This window comes from Plenodomus lingam, assembly GCF_022343315.1.
Source record: "Plenodomus lingam strain CAN1 chromosome Unknown contig_22, whole genome shotgun sequence".
In the NCBI taxonomy this organism is placed as follows: Eukaryota; Fungi; Ascomycota; class Dothideomycetes; order Pleosporales; family Leptosphaeriaceae; genus Plenodomus; species Plenodomus lingam.
Genome location: NW_027093939.1, coordinates 953515 through 971973, shown reverse-complemented (window position 1 = coordinate 971973; position 18459 = coordinate 953515). Strand labels below are relative to the sequence as shown.

The following is an 18459-nucleotide window of genomic DNA, read 5'->3' as shown; positions in this document are numbered from 1 at the left end:
CTCAACTCTTTTTCTTTTTTCTTTTCCGCTCCCCAAGGCACGGCTCCCCAGCAGTTGATTAGCATTTCGTCGCCCCTGGGGCCCTGGAATTGCTGCCTTGCGCCGCCAGCAAGACCATGTCGCTCAACGGCCTCGACAGTGTCGCCGTCACACAGGCGTACCAGAGCGCCCTCGCCGAGGCTGGGGGATGGTACGGCGCGCCCATTGAAGCCAGTCTTCTCCGCATGTTCGGGCCACCCTGCTAACGTTTTGGCGCGTCCAACACAGGTTCCTGCTGCGATATACGTCCAGGGATGCCGTAGAGGTGCTGACCCGGGGAACGGGCGGTGCTGGAGAGGCACGCGTTGCTGTCACACAGTATCAAGAAAAGTCACCGCTCTATGGCCTGTTGCTATACCGCCGTCGCAAGGTCTTGGTCAAGTACGTGCCCGACGAGACTTCACGCCTGCTACAGGGTATGTATGCCCAACTTTTGTCTCTCTCTCCTCTTTGGCTCCCTTTACCCTCCACCCTTCTCCACTTGCTGACATCTGTGCCTTGATAGCGCGCGTCGCCGTCCACTTTCTCGCCATCACCGACCGCTTCGCGCCGCACGACATTGTCCTCACCATCACGTCCCCAGAGGAGCTTAGCGACGCCGCCCTTGCCGCTGCGTGCACCCTGCACACCGCTGCCCCCTCGAGCTCCTCCTCGAGCGGATCCTCACGCCATCAGAAGCTCAGCTGGATACAAGAAGCGGCAGAGGAGGGACACAACAACACCACCAACGAGGACGGTACCAGCCCACTGCGGCCTACGACTGCAAAATCGGCCATACCCACCATCCTCGAGCCTCGGTCGAGCAATGAAGACGACTCGCTGCGGAATGGCTCCTTGACTTCGCAGACAGAGACGGTTCCGCTGATGCTCGAGGAGAAGAGCAGTCAAGCCAAGCCAGAAGTGCGACCCGCATCCATAGCATTGCCGGAAAAGTCGCACGTCTCGACGCAGGTGCGGTCTGAGTGTCCCATGACACCGCCAGAGAAGGACCTTGCCGACCTACAAGCAACCCTCGAGAGCTACGATCAGCTGTTTGAAGGTGGGCCCGAGCCTCGTCTCTCCTCTCAGACGACACGTCCCACCTACAACGAGCTCTACGAACACTACTACGCCCAGTACACCAAGCCCAAGGTCAAGCTGGGACCACGGCCGCGCCCTTCGACTGACGGAAGGAGACCGTCCACCTCGGGAAGCGGCTCACAAGACGCTGCAAGGCCAGTTTCATCCTTGCCCCCTGGTCTTCGCTCTGCCACTCGAAAGGCCGCGGAGAAGAAAGAGTCCAAGACCAGAAATTCTAGCACCGTTCCCGCCATCGCCATCCCGCCTCCACCACCGATTCCCAAAACGCCCGACATGCCACATTCTCCCGTCTCGCCCGCATACTCGAGCAGGACACCTGCCAGTGTAAAGTCGATGCCCGCCGTGTCTGTGTACTCTAGCCAGCATAGATCCACGGGTATGACGCAGGAAAAGACCAGGCTGATGAAGGCACTGGAAATGCGGAAAAAGCAACAAAAGGCACAAGAGGAGAAGAAAGCGAAGCTGTCTGCAGATGCCGCCGCTGCGTCGGAATCGCAGGCAGACACCCCTGCTCCTGAGGATAAAACTGATGCATCGCTAAAGAATCCAGACCTAGAGACAAGGACCACATCAGACACAGGAGATGAACGAGCCATTGCACAGGAGGAAGAGGGCATCTCCAATTCTAATGCCATCCCCTCGCCTGTAGAGGACCACTTGTCGCCGTCGGGCTTGGACAATTCTGGTCTGGCCTTTACCGGAAGCCAAATGGAAATGGATGACCTCAACTCTGCTGCTTCAGTATCGTCCCCAATGTCCGCACAGACACAGGGATCATCAGCTCCACCTTCGACCAGACCGTCATCCCTCTCAGACGACGACGACGAACATGCAAGCTTGAAGACGTCGAATGATCAGCAAGAGGCCTCTGGCGTTCGCAGCCCAGATTCCCTTGAGGAGGGCCAATCAGTCGATAGCACACCCACTGTCGTCCCCGAGAGTCAGACACCAGCCGCTTCAGTAGCGTTGCAAAGCACGATTCCACAGACTACCGTCACAGATTCATCAGCATTCGACAACCATGCCAGTGGGCTTACCATGCCAGCTGAGCAAGGAGACGATGGGCGTGCACGACGATCAAAGCGAGAGTCCAGAATCTACATGCCATCAGGCGAAGGCTTTGGGTATGAAGAGGCTTTCAAGAGGAAGAACAGAGAGTCAATGCTCATGCCAACTCCCAAGAGTCACAGCTGGTTCGAGACCAAGGAGGCGCATCAAAGTCTGGTTGATCCTGTCGAATTCAATGCGGAACAGTCAGAGACCGAGTACTTGTCCGATGATTCCTTCATGGAAGAGCTGCAGAGCGCCACAGTACACCAAGCGAAGCCCATGTCTGTGTCCAAGTCCCCCATCACGCCCTTCTTTTCACGCAAGTCATCTGCTTCCAATATGACACCCCCTGGGACAGCATCGACACACCGAAGCATCGGAGGCGGCTCACCTGAGCTCTCAGTACGCAAGGCATCGGGTGGCTGGCCGCCTCGTCCAAAGACATCAGACACCGTAGTGGCGGCCAAGAAGATTACCGTCTCGTCTGGCATCTCCCAAAGGATCAAGGCACTTGCAGAAAAGTCTAGTCGCGAACTTAAACAGACGCCGGGCAATGCTAGTAGCAACTCGCTCGAGCCAGGTTCGACACTGGCGCAACGCAAATCCTCCTTCTTTGCAGCTACGCCTACGGAGACATCGCCCAATGGACGGTCATCCTCACGGCTGGGAGGCCCGGCCTTTTTGACTTCCTCTGCATCTTCAACACCTGACAAAAAGAAGAAGCAGCAGTCTGATCCCGTCAAGTCGACTGCTTACAATGTCCGTGGAGCCGAAAAGCCCGAATCCGTGCAGGTTACGGCTCGTATCATTCGCGATGAGCGCACTGCGAAGCCGACGCTGGCAATGCCTACCGAAAACACACCTCTGGAACTACACCAAAGTCCCCTCATCATCGACCACCAAAAACCCACCTGGACGCCCAAGAGCCCGACTCGTGGCAGGCCCGAGACAGCCTCCCCAAGAGCACCACCTTCGTCTTCACACTCACGCGAGCAAAGCATCGCACCATCACGAACATCCTCGGAAAGTACATGGAGAGCTTTCGGTCGTAGAATGAGCGAAACGAGGTCCATCCACAGCCACGATGGCGGCGATGAACGTGGCGAAGACAAGAAGGAGAAGAAGGAAAGGAAGGACTCGAGGACGAGCAAGATGTTCAAGCGCATGTCTTCGTCCATGCCTTGGAAGAGCTCGAGCAACAATCTCGGACTTCCTGAGCAGGGCCTCGGATCATCTTCTTTGTTTTCTCTCAGAGAGCCACCGTCTCCGGTGCATGTTGGCGATCTGAACATTCAGTTTCCGGATACCTTGGTAAGTGGCTCTTTCACAGGCTGGATATTACATTGACTAATAGCATCAAATCACAGCTCTGGAAACGCCGATATGTTGAAATCGATGCTTCGGGCAACCTTGTCCTCAGCCCCTCGCGCTCCAACGAGAAGGGTGTCGTCAAGCGCTTCCACCTGAGCGAATTCCGCGCTCCCTACCTTCCCGACCAAGATCGCCAGGAACTCCCGAACAGTGTTGTCCTGGACTTTGTCGATGGCAGGACGCTGCAGTGTGCATGCGAGACGTACATGGCGCAGAGCCAGATTCTGCAGAGTAAGTTTGTTGGCCTTGCATCCCTGCGAGTGAGGTGTGTGCGGAGAATGAATGCTAATACGGATGTAGTCTTGACAGAGGCACATGATGCCTGGCTTGCCTATGGTCAAGCGGCCTAACTTGGTCCCTTTCTTCCTCTCATCTGTCCCCTACTTTTTCTCGGATCGACTCGACTCGACCCGACCCGACCGACTGCTCGATACTCGATACTCGTTTCCTTGTCTCACACTCGCACCATACTTGCTGCCTCTCATGCTTTTTCCCCAAAACTCATACCCATACCCGGTCTTTGTCCACGCAAAGACCTTGTCCGTCATGATCGTACGAAATCAAATCCAGCATCACCTCATCTATTTCCTTGAGTTTTTTTTGGGTTGGATATAGAAAAGAGAGGTAGGCGGGAGGGTGGCGGAGTGTTTTGTTCTCCCTCTTTCTCCTCTTTTCCTTTTGTTCTTATTTTCTTTCTCGTGTGCAAAATCAGAGGTTCACTCACTTGAACAATTTTTTTCTGTTCTTGTCTGGAGATTTTCGTTTTATATCTTCTTGGCGAGCCACTTTTTTGTCTTCTTCCGTCACAGTCTGAAATGTTTTCTGGGGCGAGAGGAGATGGGAGATGGAGGCAATGTGGTGGCGTAGCAAGAGGCAGAGGCGAAGCGATTGCCAGTTGTATTATATTCAGAGTTTAAGCAAATCATGTGTGTAATATATATTGCTGCACGGGTCGCAGCCTATTTTGTGGTCATTCTGGCGGGTGTTTTTGGATGGTGTGTGTTTATGCCCTTGTGAGAACGCTGGGTAACCGAACTTGACCTAACCTACCCCATACTCATTTGCATTTCCTTGTCCAACCAGTAATGCTGATGCAATACTTTGCATATAGAGCTCAAAGGGGAAGTTTTGATAGGGTGGTTCATGTACGTTGTATTCGCTACCAAGTCCGACGATGCTTAGCTACATGATGGACTCCACCCCCGCACCATCTATCCTACATGCATATCTATTCCGCCTTTTTCTCGCTAGCTTCGCCGGAGAATTCGCAGTTGTTTAGTAACGTAGAGTGGACAGATGACAACAAGTAGATGTAGTCGCAGCGGACACCGAGGGATAACATGCTTGAACATACATCTACTCTACTCCCAACACTTACACTGTGACGCTCTGCATCGGCCCGCCTCCCGCGCCCTGCCTATCGGGCAGACTCCCACAGCTCCCAACGCTAAACATGCCTTACTCGATGTGATCAAGTAACGACACAGACGTACAATATCTCTCGCTATCTGCTCATCAGCCCTTCCAACAAACACAATGTCACACCATTGGCCCGCTCGCTTTCAACAACACCCGCTATCATCGCGTGCACTGTGGCTACGAAGGATTGGGTACGACCGACCCGGGGGTTCGCGATACTACATGATAACTACGCGGTAGTTTGCGTGCATTGGCGGTGTTGCCGAGGACCAGAGGTTGGCTTCCCGGAGACCGCCGTCTGGCCATCCTTGAACGACGCACATTGGATTCGGAATGGCTTCTTCCAAGTTCCCCCCCCCCTACTCTAGCCATCCAAACCCGTCAATGCTCCCAGGCTCACCCCGCATCGAAGCCTTTACGCGAGCCCGCATATCTGGAGCTTGATCGCCGTTGGTTCGCGAGATAAGAGAAGTCGCAAGACGTCCGAATTCAGGCACGCCACAGATCCTGGGCGCGATTGTGCTTACCGTAGTAGCCTTTAAAGATGCATTTCAGCCCTGTCCTCATGTTGCTGCTGTCTGGGCCTCGTTACATCCCCCCCCCCCCCCTCTCTCTCTCCTCTGAGCACGTTTGATAATCCTCATGGCGTTGGAAGACCACAAGGGAGGCCGCGCATCCGAGCGCGACTCCTCGTCGACTGATATGGGTCAGTCTCGACCGATGAAGCGGACTCGGTGGGCGCTGGCCGTTGAACGCGAGCCCAGCAGTTTTGCAGCGACGCCGAGTGCGTCGAATGCTGACTTCGATCCGATTCCGCCCTCGAAGCGGACATGGGCTACCGGCTCGTATATCGCGTACTGGATGGCGGATGCCTGGGCCGTGTCCAACTGGGAGGTTGCCTCGTCCATGATTGCGGCTGGTTTGAGTTGGAGGATGGCGATTGGGGCTTGTGTTTTGGGGAACACGATCATGGGTGTCATCATTACTGTGAATGGAAGAATCGGGGCCACTGTAGGTTCAAGTTTCCGTCAGATAGGAGCAAGCAGCGGCTAATACGTCTTGTAGCTTCATGTCCCGTTTCCCGTCGTTTCTCGCATGCCGTTTGGCTACTACTTTAGCTACTTTGTCGTCGTGTCTCGCTGTGCGCTAGCTATCATCTGGCTCGGGTGAGTTGTGATACATGATCGATTCCATCCTGCAGAAACGCTGACAAGAGATTCAGTGTTCAAACCGTAACGGGCGGTCAATGCATGGCCGTCCTGCTCGCTGCCATTTGGCCCAGTTTTGCACGAATCCCCAACCATGTTCCTGAAAGCCAAGGTCTTTCGACATCGGGCTTCGTGGCCTTCCTCCTCTACTTTTTGCTTCAGATACCCTTTCTATGTATTCCCTACACCAAGATCCAGTACTTCTTCGGCTTCAAGTCCATCATCGCCCCCATCATCTTCCTCGCCATCTTTGGAGACACCCTGCGCCGGGCCGGAGGCACCATTGGCAACAGCACCGTCATCACAGAGGGCGTCACCCGCCACGGCTCAGCCCTCTCCTGGGCCTTCTTCGCAAACCTCAACTCCGTCCTGGGCAACTACGCCACCCTCGGCCTCAACATTGCCGACTTCTCACGCTACGCCAGCAAGCCGAGCGCACAAAACGTCCAAGCCATTGTCATTCCCTGCATCTTCACCGTCGTCGGCCTCCTCGGCATCTTCACCGCCGCCGCCGCCCAGTCCGCCTACGGCCACATCATCTGGAACCCGATTGAAATCCTCGACCTCTGGCAAGCCACCGGCTCCTCTGGCGGCCGCGCCGCCGCCGCCTTTGGCGCAATCGGCCTCATCATCGTCACCCTGGGCATCAACATCTCGGCAAACTCCATCAGCGCCGCAAACGACCTCATGGCCTTTTGCCCAAAATACATCAACATCCGGCGCGGCCAGCTGCTCGCCGCCCTCATCGGCGCCTGGGCCTGCGTGCCCTGGAAGATTCTCGCCTCGGCGCAGAAATTCCTCGCTTTTCTTGGTGGATATACCATCTTCCTTGGACCCATGACCGCCATCCTCATGACTGATTACTACATTTCCCGTCGCGGCAATGTGTCGGTGCCGGATATGTACGATTTCAACGGCATGTATAGGTATTCGGCTCGGTATGCGACGAATTGGCGTTCTGTCGTCGCTCTTGTTTTGGGGTTTTTACCCCCGCTTCCTGGTTTTATTAATAGTGTCTCCCTGGATACTATCAGTCTCGACAGCGGCGCTAAGAATCTGTACGTCCCCCATTTCCACCATCTCCCTCCCTATCCCCCCCTGCTAACCCAACAACCAGCTTCGCAATCGGCTACATCTACTCCTTCCTCGCCGCCGGCCTCTTCTACTGGGCCCTCATGAAATTCTTCCCCCATCTGCCCAGCAAACTCGACCACCCGGTTACAGGCGAGGATGTGATTGTCGCGGCTGACGAGAAGGCGATTGCGGCGGGTGAACGTAGGGTTCAGCGGAGTATGTGGGAGTTTTTGAGGGGGACGAGGGCGCGGGGGGGTGGCGGGGTTTGAATGGGTGGGGTCTTGTGTCTGTCTTGTTGGAGGGGGGGTCTTTGCATGAAGCAATTTTGTGGATTTTAGAAATGTGTGGCTTCTATCCGTGTCTCTGTGTCTATTGCACTCTTATCCTTGCTCGTCTGTACGAACTCGTAAACCCCATCCTCACGTCAAACTCTCGACACCGTCTTCCGCCATTGACGCGACTTGATGTGGTGTGGAGCTGGGATGGAAGGTGGATATGTATGTGGATGTGGATATGTATGTGGATGTGGACGTGGATATGGATATGGATATGATGTGGATATGGATGTGAATGGTGAATGGTGTATGGTGTATGGTGGTCAATCATACAAGATTGCGAGGAGTAGTGTGGTAGTAATGTCAAAGGTTCAAGCAAGGTTAGATACCAAGAATTCAAGCATGCAGAGTTTACCAGCAGTATTGTGTTATAACCAGTAAGCATCAGGCGTATACTGTATAGAATCCAGTTGGGCGGATGGTACGTTGAAGTAATTGGGTATAGTAAGATGCATAACACTGTATTGAAACTACATGTATTGAAACCACATACACGAAAACCACATATATTAAAACCACATACACGAAAACCACCCCACCAAACCACCCCAACTAAACCCCCAAACCAGCATCAACACATGCACTCATAGTCACATCAACATCCCACCCCATCCATCCACCCATCCATCCATCCACCCCATCCACCCCCAAGCCCCCCAAAAAGTCCCAATCCCATCCCCAAGCTCCCAAAACAACAAACCCACCCATCATCCACATCCAAACCAAGCACACGCTCGTTTTCAACCATGCAGTCCTACTCTACAAGTCGTAAGGTGGGCATCAGACTACATCCTGCTTGGATGGGTATGCGTGTATTAGTTATCATGGAGAAGGGAGAGGAAGTAGGTTGAGGTTTAGGTTGAGGTTTAGGTTGAGGTGTAGGACGAGGTGTAGGACGAGTGATGATGTAACTATTCACCATCAACCATCAACACTACACTACAATTCCAATGCAAAACCCACATGGCCTTGCCATTTCATCTCATCTACTCATCTACTCATGTCTAATCTCTAACCCCTAACCTCCAATCCCATCCCCATCCTCCCCATCCCCATCCTCCAAGCCCAAACCCACCTCACGCCCACCCAACCCCCTCCATAAAAACCCCACGTGCGCATCCACCCCCCCGCCTCCCAAACCGGAAACTTTGACGAAAAAAAAAAGGACAAGGGGGAAATGTCCCGTCTCTGCACTGGAATCCACGGTCTGTACTGCAATCCACTGTATTCTAATCCATCCCACACGCACGCACGCACACACGCATGCAGCACCAACCCCACCCTACGCATCGACGCCGCTACCTGCCACACCATCCATCCATATGCACACCTCAACCTCCCACGCGCACAACCAACAACCAGCTACGCTCCGAGGAGATGACGAGGCTGCAGCAAGACCGGGATGGTGATGATGCAACATGCGTTATGCAGGCGTGTTAGATCACAGCATAGTATGTACGAGTACCGTAGATAAGGCAGTGCCGAGCAAGCATCTGTGGACCACGGAGGGGGGGATGACGTCGGACGTCATATCATACAGTGCGGAGACGGTACGGCGGCCTCGATTGGAGGTTTCCGTGTGCGGATTGGGGTCGTGTGCTGGCGATTCTTCATATCGGGGTAGGGTGCGTGGTGCGGGATACGCGGCTGGCCAGTGTACAGACTACTGTAGATACGGTACAGTGACGGGACAAGACTGGTGAACGGATCAAGGGTCTGTCTCGTCACTGCTGAGCTGTTTGCTGCGTGTGTGCCCAAGGTGATCATGGTACTTGGACGGGTGTGGGATTCTACCACTTCATCGGCCCGATAGGATATACACACCCTGATCGTGCTCCCGGCGCCGCCAACAACCGTCGTCCTCTCGCAGGGCCTGTAAATCGACGTTTCATCCAAAGAAAGAAAGTGCACGTGTGATGTGTGACGTCTTGTCCGCACCTCTCACGTGCTGCCTCAGCCGGCTGCAATGCCCACCCACCGATTGGGCACACCAGCCACAAGCTGCACGGCGGCGGACTTGCCAGATACGGGCTTCCGTGGAGGCAGCCAGATCCTCGCCTTGCCCACCGCCTTGTGATCCAGCTTACCCACCCGTCGCATATTCATCTCCAGCACAATGACGCGCAAAAAGTCGCCGTTCTCGCGCGGTTCGCGTTGGCGCACCGTCGGCTCCCCCGTCGTCGCCGCGCGCCCAGCTTCGGAAAAGGGATCGGTGGCGGCATTTCGCGCCGCGCGTTTAGATTTCTGGCTGCGGCCACGACGCTCGTAGGTTTGCATCTGAATCATGGGCGCCTCGAGGTCGGCGTCTGCATCGAGCGTCAAAGAATCGTGGAGGTGCATGGAGAGTTCTGTGGGGGAAATGGGGGCAGGCTGTGGGTTCAGGTAGCGGCGGAGTTCGGGTGAGGGAAGGCCCTCGAGGTGTTTGGGGCGCATTTCGCTCGTGTAGCTCGGGGAGAGCAGGGAGCGGGTGAGGAAGTCATCTGGCGGTACGCTGGGGGCCGTGAAGTTGGAAAAGTTCTTTGCGGCCGACTTGAGGGCTTGGATGGAGGCGGTGAGATTGGATTTGAAGGAGCGGAAACGCTCGTTTGACGTGGGTAGGGAGGAGACGAGTTCCCTGGCGTTGGTCTGCAGCATCTCCTCGCTTTCTTCCGGCCCAAAGTGAAGCAAGGGATGGTCGAATACGCAGTCTTCCTTTGGTGGCGAAGAGACGACCTTTTCTCTGCGCTCGGAGAGCGACTTGCGGCCCAGGGATTCTGGAGTGCTGAGGTTGTCCCAGTGGGAAGATAGGTAGGATGGATTGTCGTAATCCAACGAGGGCGGCATGGTAGGAATGGACTCGCTCGAAATGGACCTCGAAGTCAAGATGGAATCCTTCTCTTGCTCCATGCTCATGAGGCTGCCACAGTCGTCCTCTGACTCGTCCACACGGCCCAGTAGCAAGTCCAGGGGCGAGGCGCCATAGGAAGACGAGAGCTCGGAATCGTCTTGTTTCCACTCCTGGATCAGCTCGTCCATGGAGATGGTCCTGTCCATGGCCGAGGGCTTGCGCTGGCGGCGCGGTGGCATCTTTGGGATCGCGGTGACGGCCAACAGGGCGGCGACAGCCGGTGGAACGGCACTGGGATCGTGGCCCTTGACGGAGCGCGACGGACGGCCTCCATTGTGTCCTCTTGCCCTCACCGTCTGCGTCGAAGTGAGGGACTTTAGAGGCGTTCGCGAGGGTATGACCACGGGCTGTGAATGGGGTGGCATGTTGGCGGTAGCAGGCATCGGCGGCCTCTGGTTCTCCTTGTTGATTCCTTTCGTCCTGTCCGCGATTTGTGTAGTTGTGTGCATTGCGGTGGGGGTGGTAGTGGGGGTCGTGGTCGTGGTCGTGTGCGTGTGCGTATGCGTATTCGTATTCGAGGGATCCGACTTGGTTGCTCTGGCAGTCGGTCTAGTGCGCGCAGTCCTCGGAGCCATCTTCTCAGAGCGGCGCAGTGAGGAAGGAGAAGATGGTTGGAGGTAGGGAAAGGACCTTGGCGAGTACATCATGGCTGTCTTGTGTGCTAGCGGCGTCGTTGTTCCCTAGGCCCTGAGCGCGTTTTCCCGGTGACTAACACTGTTCGGCAGGCTTCCCAGCGGCGGACGGCAGGCACGGACTGGAAGATGGATTTGGGTCGGGCTGTGACGTCTCGCAACTGATTGCTTTTACGTTATTGCTGGTCGGGGATTGGACGGGGGAGACCAGGCGGACGGCCGCGAGCGATGTCCAGTTGGCAGCTGGGCAGGGTCCAAATTTGGCCGAGCGATGACCGCAGCCCACTGCTCGCGTGTGCGGTGGAGATGGGATGGGAGGAGGTGGGAGGAGGTCTATCCTGTATGGGATAGAGTATAGAGGTAGAGTGAGCAAAAGGCTGTGTTGGAAGTGGTGACAGGTAGTCAACCAGCCAGCCAGCCAGTCAGTCAGTCTATAGATGGCAGATGCTGTACTGTAAGTCTCGACGTGACGTGAGGCAGTCTCGGCAGCGATAAGGAATCAAAACTCCGGGGGGAGGGGGGCAACGGACGATAGGCAGACAGTATGACGAGTGACGAGGGTTTATCGGTGCAAGCCGATCAGTCATAAAGAGAGCACTCACTCACTCGCTGACACACGCACACACACACTCTCTCTCTCTCAAGCGTGCACTCGACTGCCCAGGCACACGCGCAACCATGTCTGACGGTGTCACGGAGGAAAAGAATGCAGGCACCACTCAGACGCCCTTGCGGCTGATAATCTTTGCCTCGCACCATGGCCAGCTGTCACCACTCCAGCACTGACATTGCCTACAATGGGACCTACACCGACCCTACACTGCGTATTGTACAAGACCGTACCAGTAGCCTCCCACGCGTCTCTCTCTTGCCTCTTTGCCTCGTTCCAGCGTTGATCGCAGGACCCTCCGCTTTTGCCTCTTTCAGGCAGGCCGTTCACACAGACGCAAAGGAAAAACACACAAAAAACAACGGTTCAAAGGCTAGCGGCTGAGCAGGCCGACGACAAGGATAGTAGACTGTACCCTATCCTCCCACCAGAGTGCAGTACAGTATCCTGGGCTTGTCCTGCATGCAATGCGCGACACTCTGGCGACGACTTCCTCTGGATACTCGACGGCCGCTGATTGGCCCGCCCTGCCACCTCCGCTTACCACAGCGTGTACACAGTAGGTACAGTAAGTACCATGTTCCCACAGCCCTGCGCCCGCCCCACGCCTCGCTCCTTTTTTCTTCTCGAAGCCTTGTTCAAACTAGAGATAAATAACGTACCTGGGTAGGATAGATGATCATCCCTCATCTGCAACCTCCCATCCACCACCCTCCTTGCCTTTCCCACCTGATCCAAAACGAACAAAAAAAGTCGCAAAAAAAACACGCAAAAAGTAATCAACTGTAGATTTCCATCTCACCTCATCTCACAAACAACCATGGATGACATGCACCCACAATGACACCCTCCATCGCGCACAATTCTTACCGGAATGGCACCGAGCCTGTCGACCTGTGAGATGGCGTATCCTTATCTCTACCAGGTTCTCTCTACCCACCCCATCTCAACCAGGTAGGCACCTGTTGCAGTTATGCATGCATGCACGCACGCATGCATGCACGCAACTCTGTCTTGCATCCCCTCCTCCGGCCTTGCCAGCCCTTCCCCCGCCAATGAGCCGTCGACAGTCTACAGCATTGTACAGTACTGTTACAATACTTGCCCGTACCGTCCACTGCCCAACCGCGTCCTTGCCCACTTCAGGCTGTATGAAGACTAGAAAACTGTCTACTTGCCTAACTGACTGACCAACCAACCCACGCTTCGTGGCTCCGACCACATGCCCTTTTTCACTACATTCAAAACCCAGTGTTTGCCCACGATGACTCATCACCCACATTGACCATCCATGCCATTTACAATGAATAATGAATCCAATTACACACATTTACTCTCTCTCTCTCTCTCTCGCTACACACAACCTTTCCCTAGCCCAACACTCTAACCCCCATCCCACCCCCCGCGCAGACAAAAATCCTGGATGATCAAAAAGCTTTCACGCACCTACCCTATCTAGCTTAACCCTTGTCCACGGGTACCTAGGTACCTACCTAGATTGGGTAGAGTATACACACCACATCACCACCCTTCACCTTCTCTACACCCCGTCTTCTCCAGCCATACAGTGGACACCGTACATCGCACACCGTACACCATATGCGCGCATCCATGTCGAGTAGCAGTGCGTGCGGTAAGAGCCAGCGTGAGAGAAAAGTGAAGCCAGGATGGGGACCTGCTTGATCCGGGAGGTCTTGGCCGTGTCTGTTGGCCATGTGTGCTTGCGACATGGATGCCGTCTTGCACGTACATCACCTACGCTGTTTTGCTTGTGATATACTGTAGATGGTAGATTGTGGCCTGTACTGTCTGGCTGGAGACGGGGGGACGTTGGAGTGGGTTGGGTATAGCTTGGGGAGGGAAGGTACAGTACAACACCTGTACCCCACACACAACATCGTCACTGCACACACAACATCGTCACTGCACACGGATTTTGGAAAGAAAAGAAGAAGAAGAAAAAAACTGGTTAGAATTCTCGACTCGAGTCCGTACAAGGCAAGGCAACTCACTGCATTTGAAACCCAATCAATCAAGCAATCAATCAAGCAATCAATCAAGCAATCAATCAAGCAATCAATCAAGCAATCAATCAAGCAATCAATCAAGCAATCAATCAAGCAATCAATCAAGCAATCAATCAAGCAATCAATCAAGCAATCAATCAAGCAATCAATCAAGCAATCAATCAAGCAATCACTCGTAATTGTACACATCCAACCCCCTTCCCATCCCTTCCCATCCCCACCTCATCACATCGCCCCTATCCATATACACTCTCCCGCACACGCACACTTGTCCACTGCTCACTCATCTAGAGCCCATTGCAATATCAGCGCGAGTACGACCACCATCCACACACTCGAATCCCCAAACCACCAACACACGGCCCAAGAGTAGCCAACACCCCCACATGCCATCCCCCAACCCAAACAAAACCACACAAACAAAAACAAAAAAGGGACATGTACAATCAGCCCTGCGCCTTTTTTTCCCCCTTCGCCTTGTCAACGCCAAATCCCCTCCCCCTCCCTTCCACCCCAGGCCAAAAGCCACAAAAAAACAAAAAAAAGTCAATCCCCTCTCCCTCCACAAAACGCCCAATTTACAACAGAAAAAAAAAGAGAATGAATAAAAGCAGGTGGGTCAGAGGGGCAGGATGCATGACATGCAGACGTACGTGTACGTGGCGGGCAGGTTAGACATCCCTATGCAGCAAGGTGTATAGTACAGCCAGCGGTATGTAGAGCATAGCGTAGCTTGGGCTGGGCAATCTGCACCTGCTACCTACACACTACACACAATATGCACACCTGCACACCTGCACACGCATACCGACCCAGTACAGTACCCTATCACGCACTCTCCTCGCACATTCCCTCAACACAAGTGCCAGAAAAGAAAAGAAAAGAAAAGAAAAGAAAAGAAAAGAAAAGAAAAGAAAAGAAAAGAAAAGAAAAGAAAAGAAAAGAAAAGAAAAGAAAAGAAAAGAAAAGAAAAGAAAAGAAAAGAAAAGAAAAGAAAAGAAAAGAAAAGAAAAGAAAGAAGAAAAAAAATCCCAGAGGCGCGACGAGCACCGCAAGCAAGTGAGTAGACAGATGCAGCGCACGCTATGATGTAGACATTACAAGGAATTTCCGGATGTTGATACGAGAGCAATGGGAGGCAGAGGCGACTCCCGATCGGAGGAGTGAGAAATAGAGGGCGTTTGGTTGGTGGTGGCGGATGGGTGTGTGTGTTTGTGGTACAAGATGGCTGGATCGATGCGCGTACCGAGGACCTTTCACGTCGCAATTCGTGGAGAGGCATCATTCGTAACAAAGTCATGATAACAGATGTTGGCAAAGAGAACAAAAAAAAACCCCTCAGTAGCCGTCGCCGTCGTCGGTCCAGCCGGCTTCTGAGCCCTCGATGACGCGGACCATGCGGCCTTCTTGCTCCATCATGAGGTTGGTGTTGTCGACGCTGCGTATGCTTCTTACTTTCTTGCCCTGGATGCCTCGCGGGGTGGCAATGTGGCCGCCTTCGGGCGTGTAGCGCTTCATTTGCCGTTGCCGGTAGTGCTGTTGAAAGTTGACGTCGTTCTCGGGCGGGTCGTCCGACTGTTCGCTAAACGTTTCCCAGTTCTCCGATCCGGATTGCATCGTCACCCCCGTGTTCGACGTTCCCGTGGATGAGGCTTGCGAGTTTTGCGAGATTTGTCGGCTGCTGGTGGAAGAGGAGGAGGGTGGTGGGTAGTTGGGCATGTATCCGGCTCGCATGTTGTGGTTGCTCGACATGTATGATGCACGGTCGTCGTAAGGATCCTCGGGTGCAACGTTGCGGACGATGCTGTCACTTCGATCGCCACGGTTGAACTCGAAGCGATTCATCGGCGTCTCGACAGGCTCTGGAGGAATGAAGAGGTCCTTCATCCGTGGCGGCGGTGCCATTGGAGGAGGCATCTTCCGGATCGTCGACGAAGAGGAATCTTCCCGTGAAGGTGGAGGCGGTCGTCGTTCAGTCGAGGGGTTCCCCTGTCGTATACTGCCTAGAGTCGCACGAGCGGGAATCTTCGACGGACTCTTCATTCCTGATGATATTGAAACAGAACTGGCAAGCGGGTTCCGCGATATGCTGGCACCAAAGTTGGATACACTGGCACCAAAGTTACTCGAAGAAGATACAGGAGTCTTGGATCGGCTTGGTGGCGCTCCTCCACGCACGGTACTCGGACGGCTGAGCGAACCTGATTTGGAGTGTTGCAGCTGTTTGGTAGGCATCCCGGTATTTGACGGTGTTTTCGCGCGTGGTGGAGGTGCTGATGCCGCTGCTGCGTACAACTCGTCGAGATAGCGTTCGCCGTGCACCAAGAATGGACGGCCATACTCATCCTCCCAGTTCTCGAGCGTCTTCTTGAGGTCCTGCAGAACGGTCAGTCACGCCGGTTTTTCGCAATTTCAGTATACATACGGCTTCAATTTTGGGCAACTCCTTTGCAATGCGCTTGCGCATCTTCTCCTCTCGCAAGAGCTTTCCAGGATCTCGCTTCTCGCCCTTCTGACCACGCGCCATCAAACGTGAAGCGTCCTGACTGGATTGCGCAAGGTCGTTGCGCTCCTTGATCAGTTCACGGTGACGGTCAATCTTCTGGAGAATGGGTAGCCGCTGCTCCTTCAGGAGCTCAAGACGTGAAATTTCAGCTTCGTGTGCAGACAGAAGCGCATCGCTGCATACGTCTGAGAAGGCTGGTGTGAAGTCGAGCATCTCCTCTTCCGAGAAATAGAGCGCATCCCAAAGCTCTTGTAGTTTGCATCGCGCCTCCTCGACGAAGAGATGTAAGTTCTGGCGCTTCAACTCGTTCAGTCGCGCAAGCTCATCTTCGTATTCATTGATCGTCCGGAGACCACAGCCGCGGTTGCTGGTGAGAAACTGCTTGCGCTCCCGGTTCTCAACCCCCAGGCGGTCCCAGAGCTCTTCGATGGTGGATCGCAATTGTCCCAATCGCCGCTCGCGCGCGCGCTTCTCTTCCAAAAGCCTCTCCTTCTTTGCCGCCAGCTGAACCAAATCGTCCTTGTGGAGGCCCAACTGCTCGGGCGCGTCGCGGTGACACTTTACAATGGTGCTATCTGTTTGCGCCTGAGGCGTGCCTAGCTCGGCCCATAACTGTATTATTTCCTGGCACAGGACCTTGACGGTATTGATGCGCTTTGTGTATTCTTCGTATACGCGGGTGAATTCTCTGTCGAGCTTGGCGACGTAGGATGCGGAAATGTCAAAGGAAGGCGAGACGGTCGCATTCTGTGCTGTAGGGGGAAGTTTGATTTGGACGAAAGAAGCCTCGAGATGGGATGCGTACGATTCGAGGGCTTCGGCAAGCTTGCGCACCTGCTCAAAGCGTTCGCGATGCATCTTGCTGATAGCGTTGTACTTCTCCTTCAAGGCAGAGAGACAGCGCGTTAGTGGGTAGGAGACGGCCGCCTCGTCGTGGTCCTCGTAGTTTGGGTTTTTCTTGTCGTCATCGAGTGATGCCTCCATCTGCTTGATTGTCTTGATGAGGCGATGCGCCTCCTCTGTCATCTCATGTTTCTCGTTGGTGACCTGGCGCAGCTGGTTGTGCAGCGTTTCAGAGAGCGCAGAGAAAAGCTGTGCAGCAGTACGGTCAGCAAAAGTCAGCGCAGACTTGCAAACTGCCTTACCTCTGCCTCACGCGAATCGCGCTCATGGCTGGGGACACCAATGTCATCGAACAAGCCGTGCAGCTGGCCGATGATGGTCGTAACCTGCTGGGCGAGGTAGCTCGTGTCCATGGTGACTGCAGACCTGCCAGCGGTTTCAGCAGCTGCACATGCACTTCGCCCGTGAGTCGCCGAAGTTTGTCGTCGTATCTGACTTGCGGTGTAGTGCTGGCTAGTGGTGGATACCGGCCGACGTGCAGGTGGATATAGCGCGAGGAATGCGCCTGAGCGGGAAACGGAGATTCTGCGCTGTGTAGTGTGCAAGTCGTCCAATTGAATTTGCCAAAACGAAAGTGAATGCGCCGACAGTGTTTGTTCTGTGTCTTGGAACAAAAAAAAAGAACCACCAGAAGACCAACTCTCGAGATACGCGCTGGTCAAACACAAAGACTCTAAGTGATGCAATACTAGAGATGGCGCGTCGATCGAGTGCAAGCAGCCTGCTGGTGGTCATAGTGTTGGTGTGCTCACTATTTGCAGACGCGCGTTGTGAGGGGCAACCGACTGACATCAACACACGCGCCATCACGAGAACGCCTGGTTTCACGACCCTTCAGCCCCGCACCATTCACAAGTCAGGTACTGTTCAACAGAACCTGTTTTTTGTAGTACGCAGCAAGGGGTTCCTGGTAACATTGTCGATATTTTGACAGAGGATCTTGTTGTTGTTTGTTGTTGTTGTTGTTGTTAAGCATCCGGTCTCCATCTCTATATATTGTCGTGGGTATCGGAACAACTTGGACGTACAGATAGTGAACTGCTGTCTACGCATCGCTAAATTTGATCAAAGCTCAATTCACTCCTTGCATACCAATGTCCTTTCTCCCCGAGTTGTTCTTGCTTGTACATGTACTAGCAGAACTCTCAGCATCGTATTGACGACCTTTGCCTATCCCCGCAAATGTAAGCGATATCGTTATCGACACGGCAAGATTGAACCGGTTGCCCCATTGACAACCGAACCCGTTCGCGCATATTAATTTCACTGGGGCCAAACAGCATAGCCGAGCTGAACTGTAGTTCTTGTTAGTTGAAAA

The 18459-nt window shown here is 54.1% G+C and overlaps 8 protein-coding genes across 8 annotated transcripts; 3 read left to right on the top strand and 5 right to left on the bottom strand.

Moving 5' to 3' along the window:
- Positions 1 to 116: 116 nt before the first annotated feature.
- Positions 117 to 3890, top strand: IAQ61_005672 (uncharacterized protein; the record flags this gene model as incomplete). The annotated part of the gene is made up of 5 exons (XM_003839887.2): positions 117 to 190; positions 268 to 455; positions 545 to 3480; positions 3537 to 3771; positions 3841 to 3890. The coding sequence occupies 5 exons, from the start codon at positions 117 to 119 to the stop codon at positions 3888 to 3890; spliced, it is 3483 nt and encodes a 1160-aa protein (XP_003839935.2).
- A 955-nt stretch (positions 3891 to 4845) lies between these two features.
- Positions 4846 to 7510, top strand: IAQ61_005671 (uncharacterized protein; the record flags this gene model as incomplete). The annotated part of the gene is made up of 4 exons (XM_003839888.2): positions 4846 to 5970; positions 6025 to 6125; positions 6182 to 7225; positions 7285 to 7510. The coding sequence occupies exons 1-4, from the start codon at positions 5602 to 5604 to the stop codon at positions 7508 to 7510; spliced, it is 1740 nt and encodes a 579-aa protein (XP_003839936.1). The 5' UTR covers positions 4846 to 5601.
- A 618-nt stretch (positions 7511 to 8128) lies between these two features.
- On the bottom strand, positions 8129 to 8996 carry IAQ61_005670 (uncharacterized protein; the record flags this gene model as incomplete). Its single annotated transcript, XM_066096883.1, has 2 exons — positions 8129 to 8330; positions 8863 to 8996. 2 exons carry the CDS (start codon positions 8994 to 8996, stop codon positions 8129 to 8131), a joined length of 336 nt encoding a protein of 111 aa, XP_065953234.1.
- A 107-nt stretch (positions 8997 to 9103) lies between these two features.
- Positions 9104 to 9343, bottom strand: IAQ61_005669 (uncharacterized protein; the record flags this gene model as incomplete). Its single annotated transcript, XM_066096882.1, has 1 exon — positions 9104 to 9343. One exon carries the CDS (start codon positions 9341 to 9343, stop codon positions 9104 to 9106), a length of 240 nt encoding a protein of 79 aa, XP_065953233.1.
- Positions 9344 to 9529: 186 nt separating this feature from the next.
- IAQ61_005668 (uncharacterized protein) lies at positions 9530 to 11110 on the bottom strand (the record flags this gene model as incomplete). The annotated part of the gene is made up of 1 exon (XM_003839890.2): positions 9530 to 11110. The coding sequence occupies one exon, from the start codon at positions 11108 to 11110 to the stop codon at positions 9530 to 9532; it is 1581 nt and encodes a 526-aa protein (XP_003839938.2).
- A 2380-nt stretch (positions 11111 to 13490) lies between these two features.
- IAQ61_005667 (uncharacterized protein) lies at positions 13491 to 14105 on the top strand (the record flags this gene model as incomplete). The annotated part of the gene is made up of 1 exon (XM_066096881.1): positions 13491 to 14105. One exon carries the CDS (start codon positions 13491 to 13493, stop codon positions 14103 to 14105), a length of 615 nt encoding a protein of 204 aa, XP_065953232.1.
- A 965-nt stretch (positions 14106 to 15070) lies between these two features.
- IAQ61_005666 (uncharacterized protein) lies at positions 15071 to 15967 on the bottom strand (the record flags this gene model as incomplete). Its single annotated transcript, XM_003839894.2, has 1 exon — positions 15071 to 15967. The coding sequence occupies one exon, from the start codon at positions 15965 to 15967 to the stop codon at positions 15071 to 15073; it is 897 nt and encodes a 298-aa protein (XP_003839942.2).
- A 106-nt stretch (positions 15968 to 16073) lies between these two features.
- On the bottom strand, positions 16074 to 17222 carry IAQ61_005665 (uncharacterized protein; the record flags this gene model as incomplete). The annotated part of the gene is made up of 1 exon (XM_066096880.1): positions 16074 to 17222. The coding sequence occupies one exon, from the start codon at positions 17220 to 17222 to the stop codon at positions 16074 to 16076; it is 1149 nt and encodes a 382-aa protein (XP_065953231.1).
- Between the last annotated feature and the right edge of the window lie 1237 nt (positions 17223 to 18459).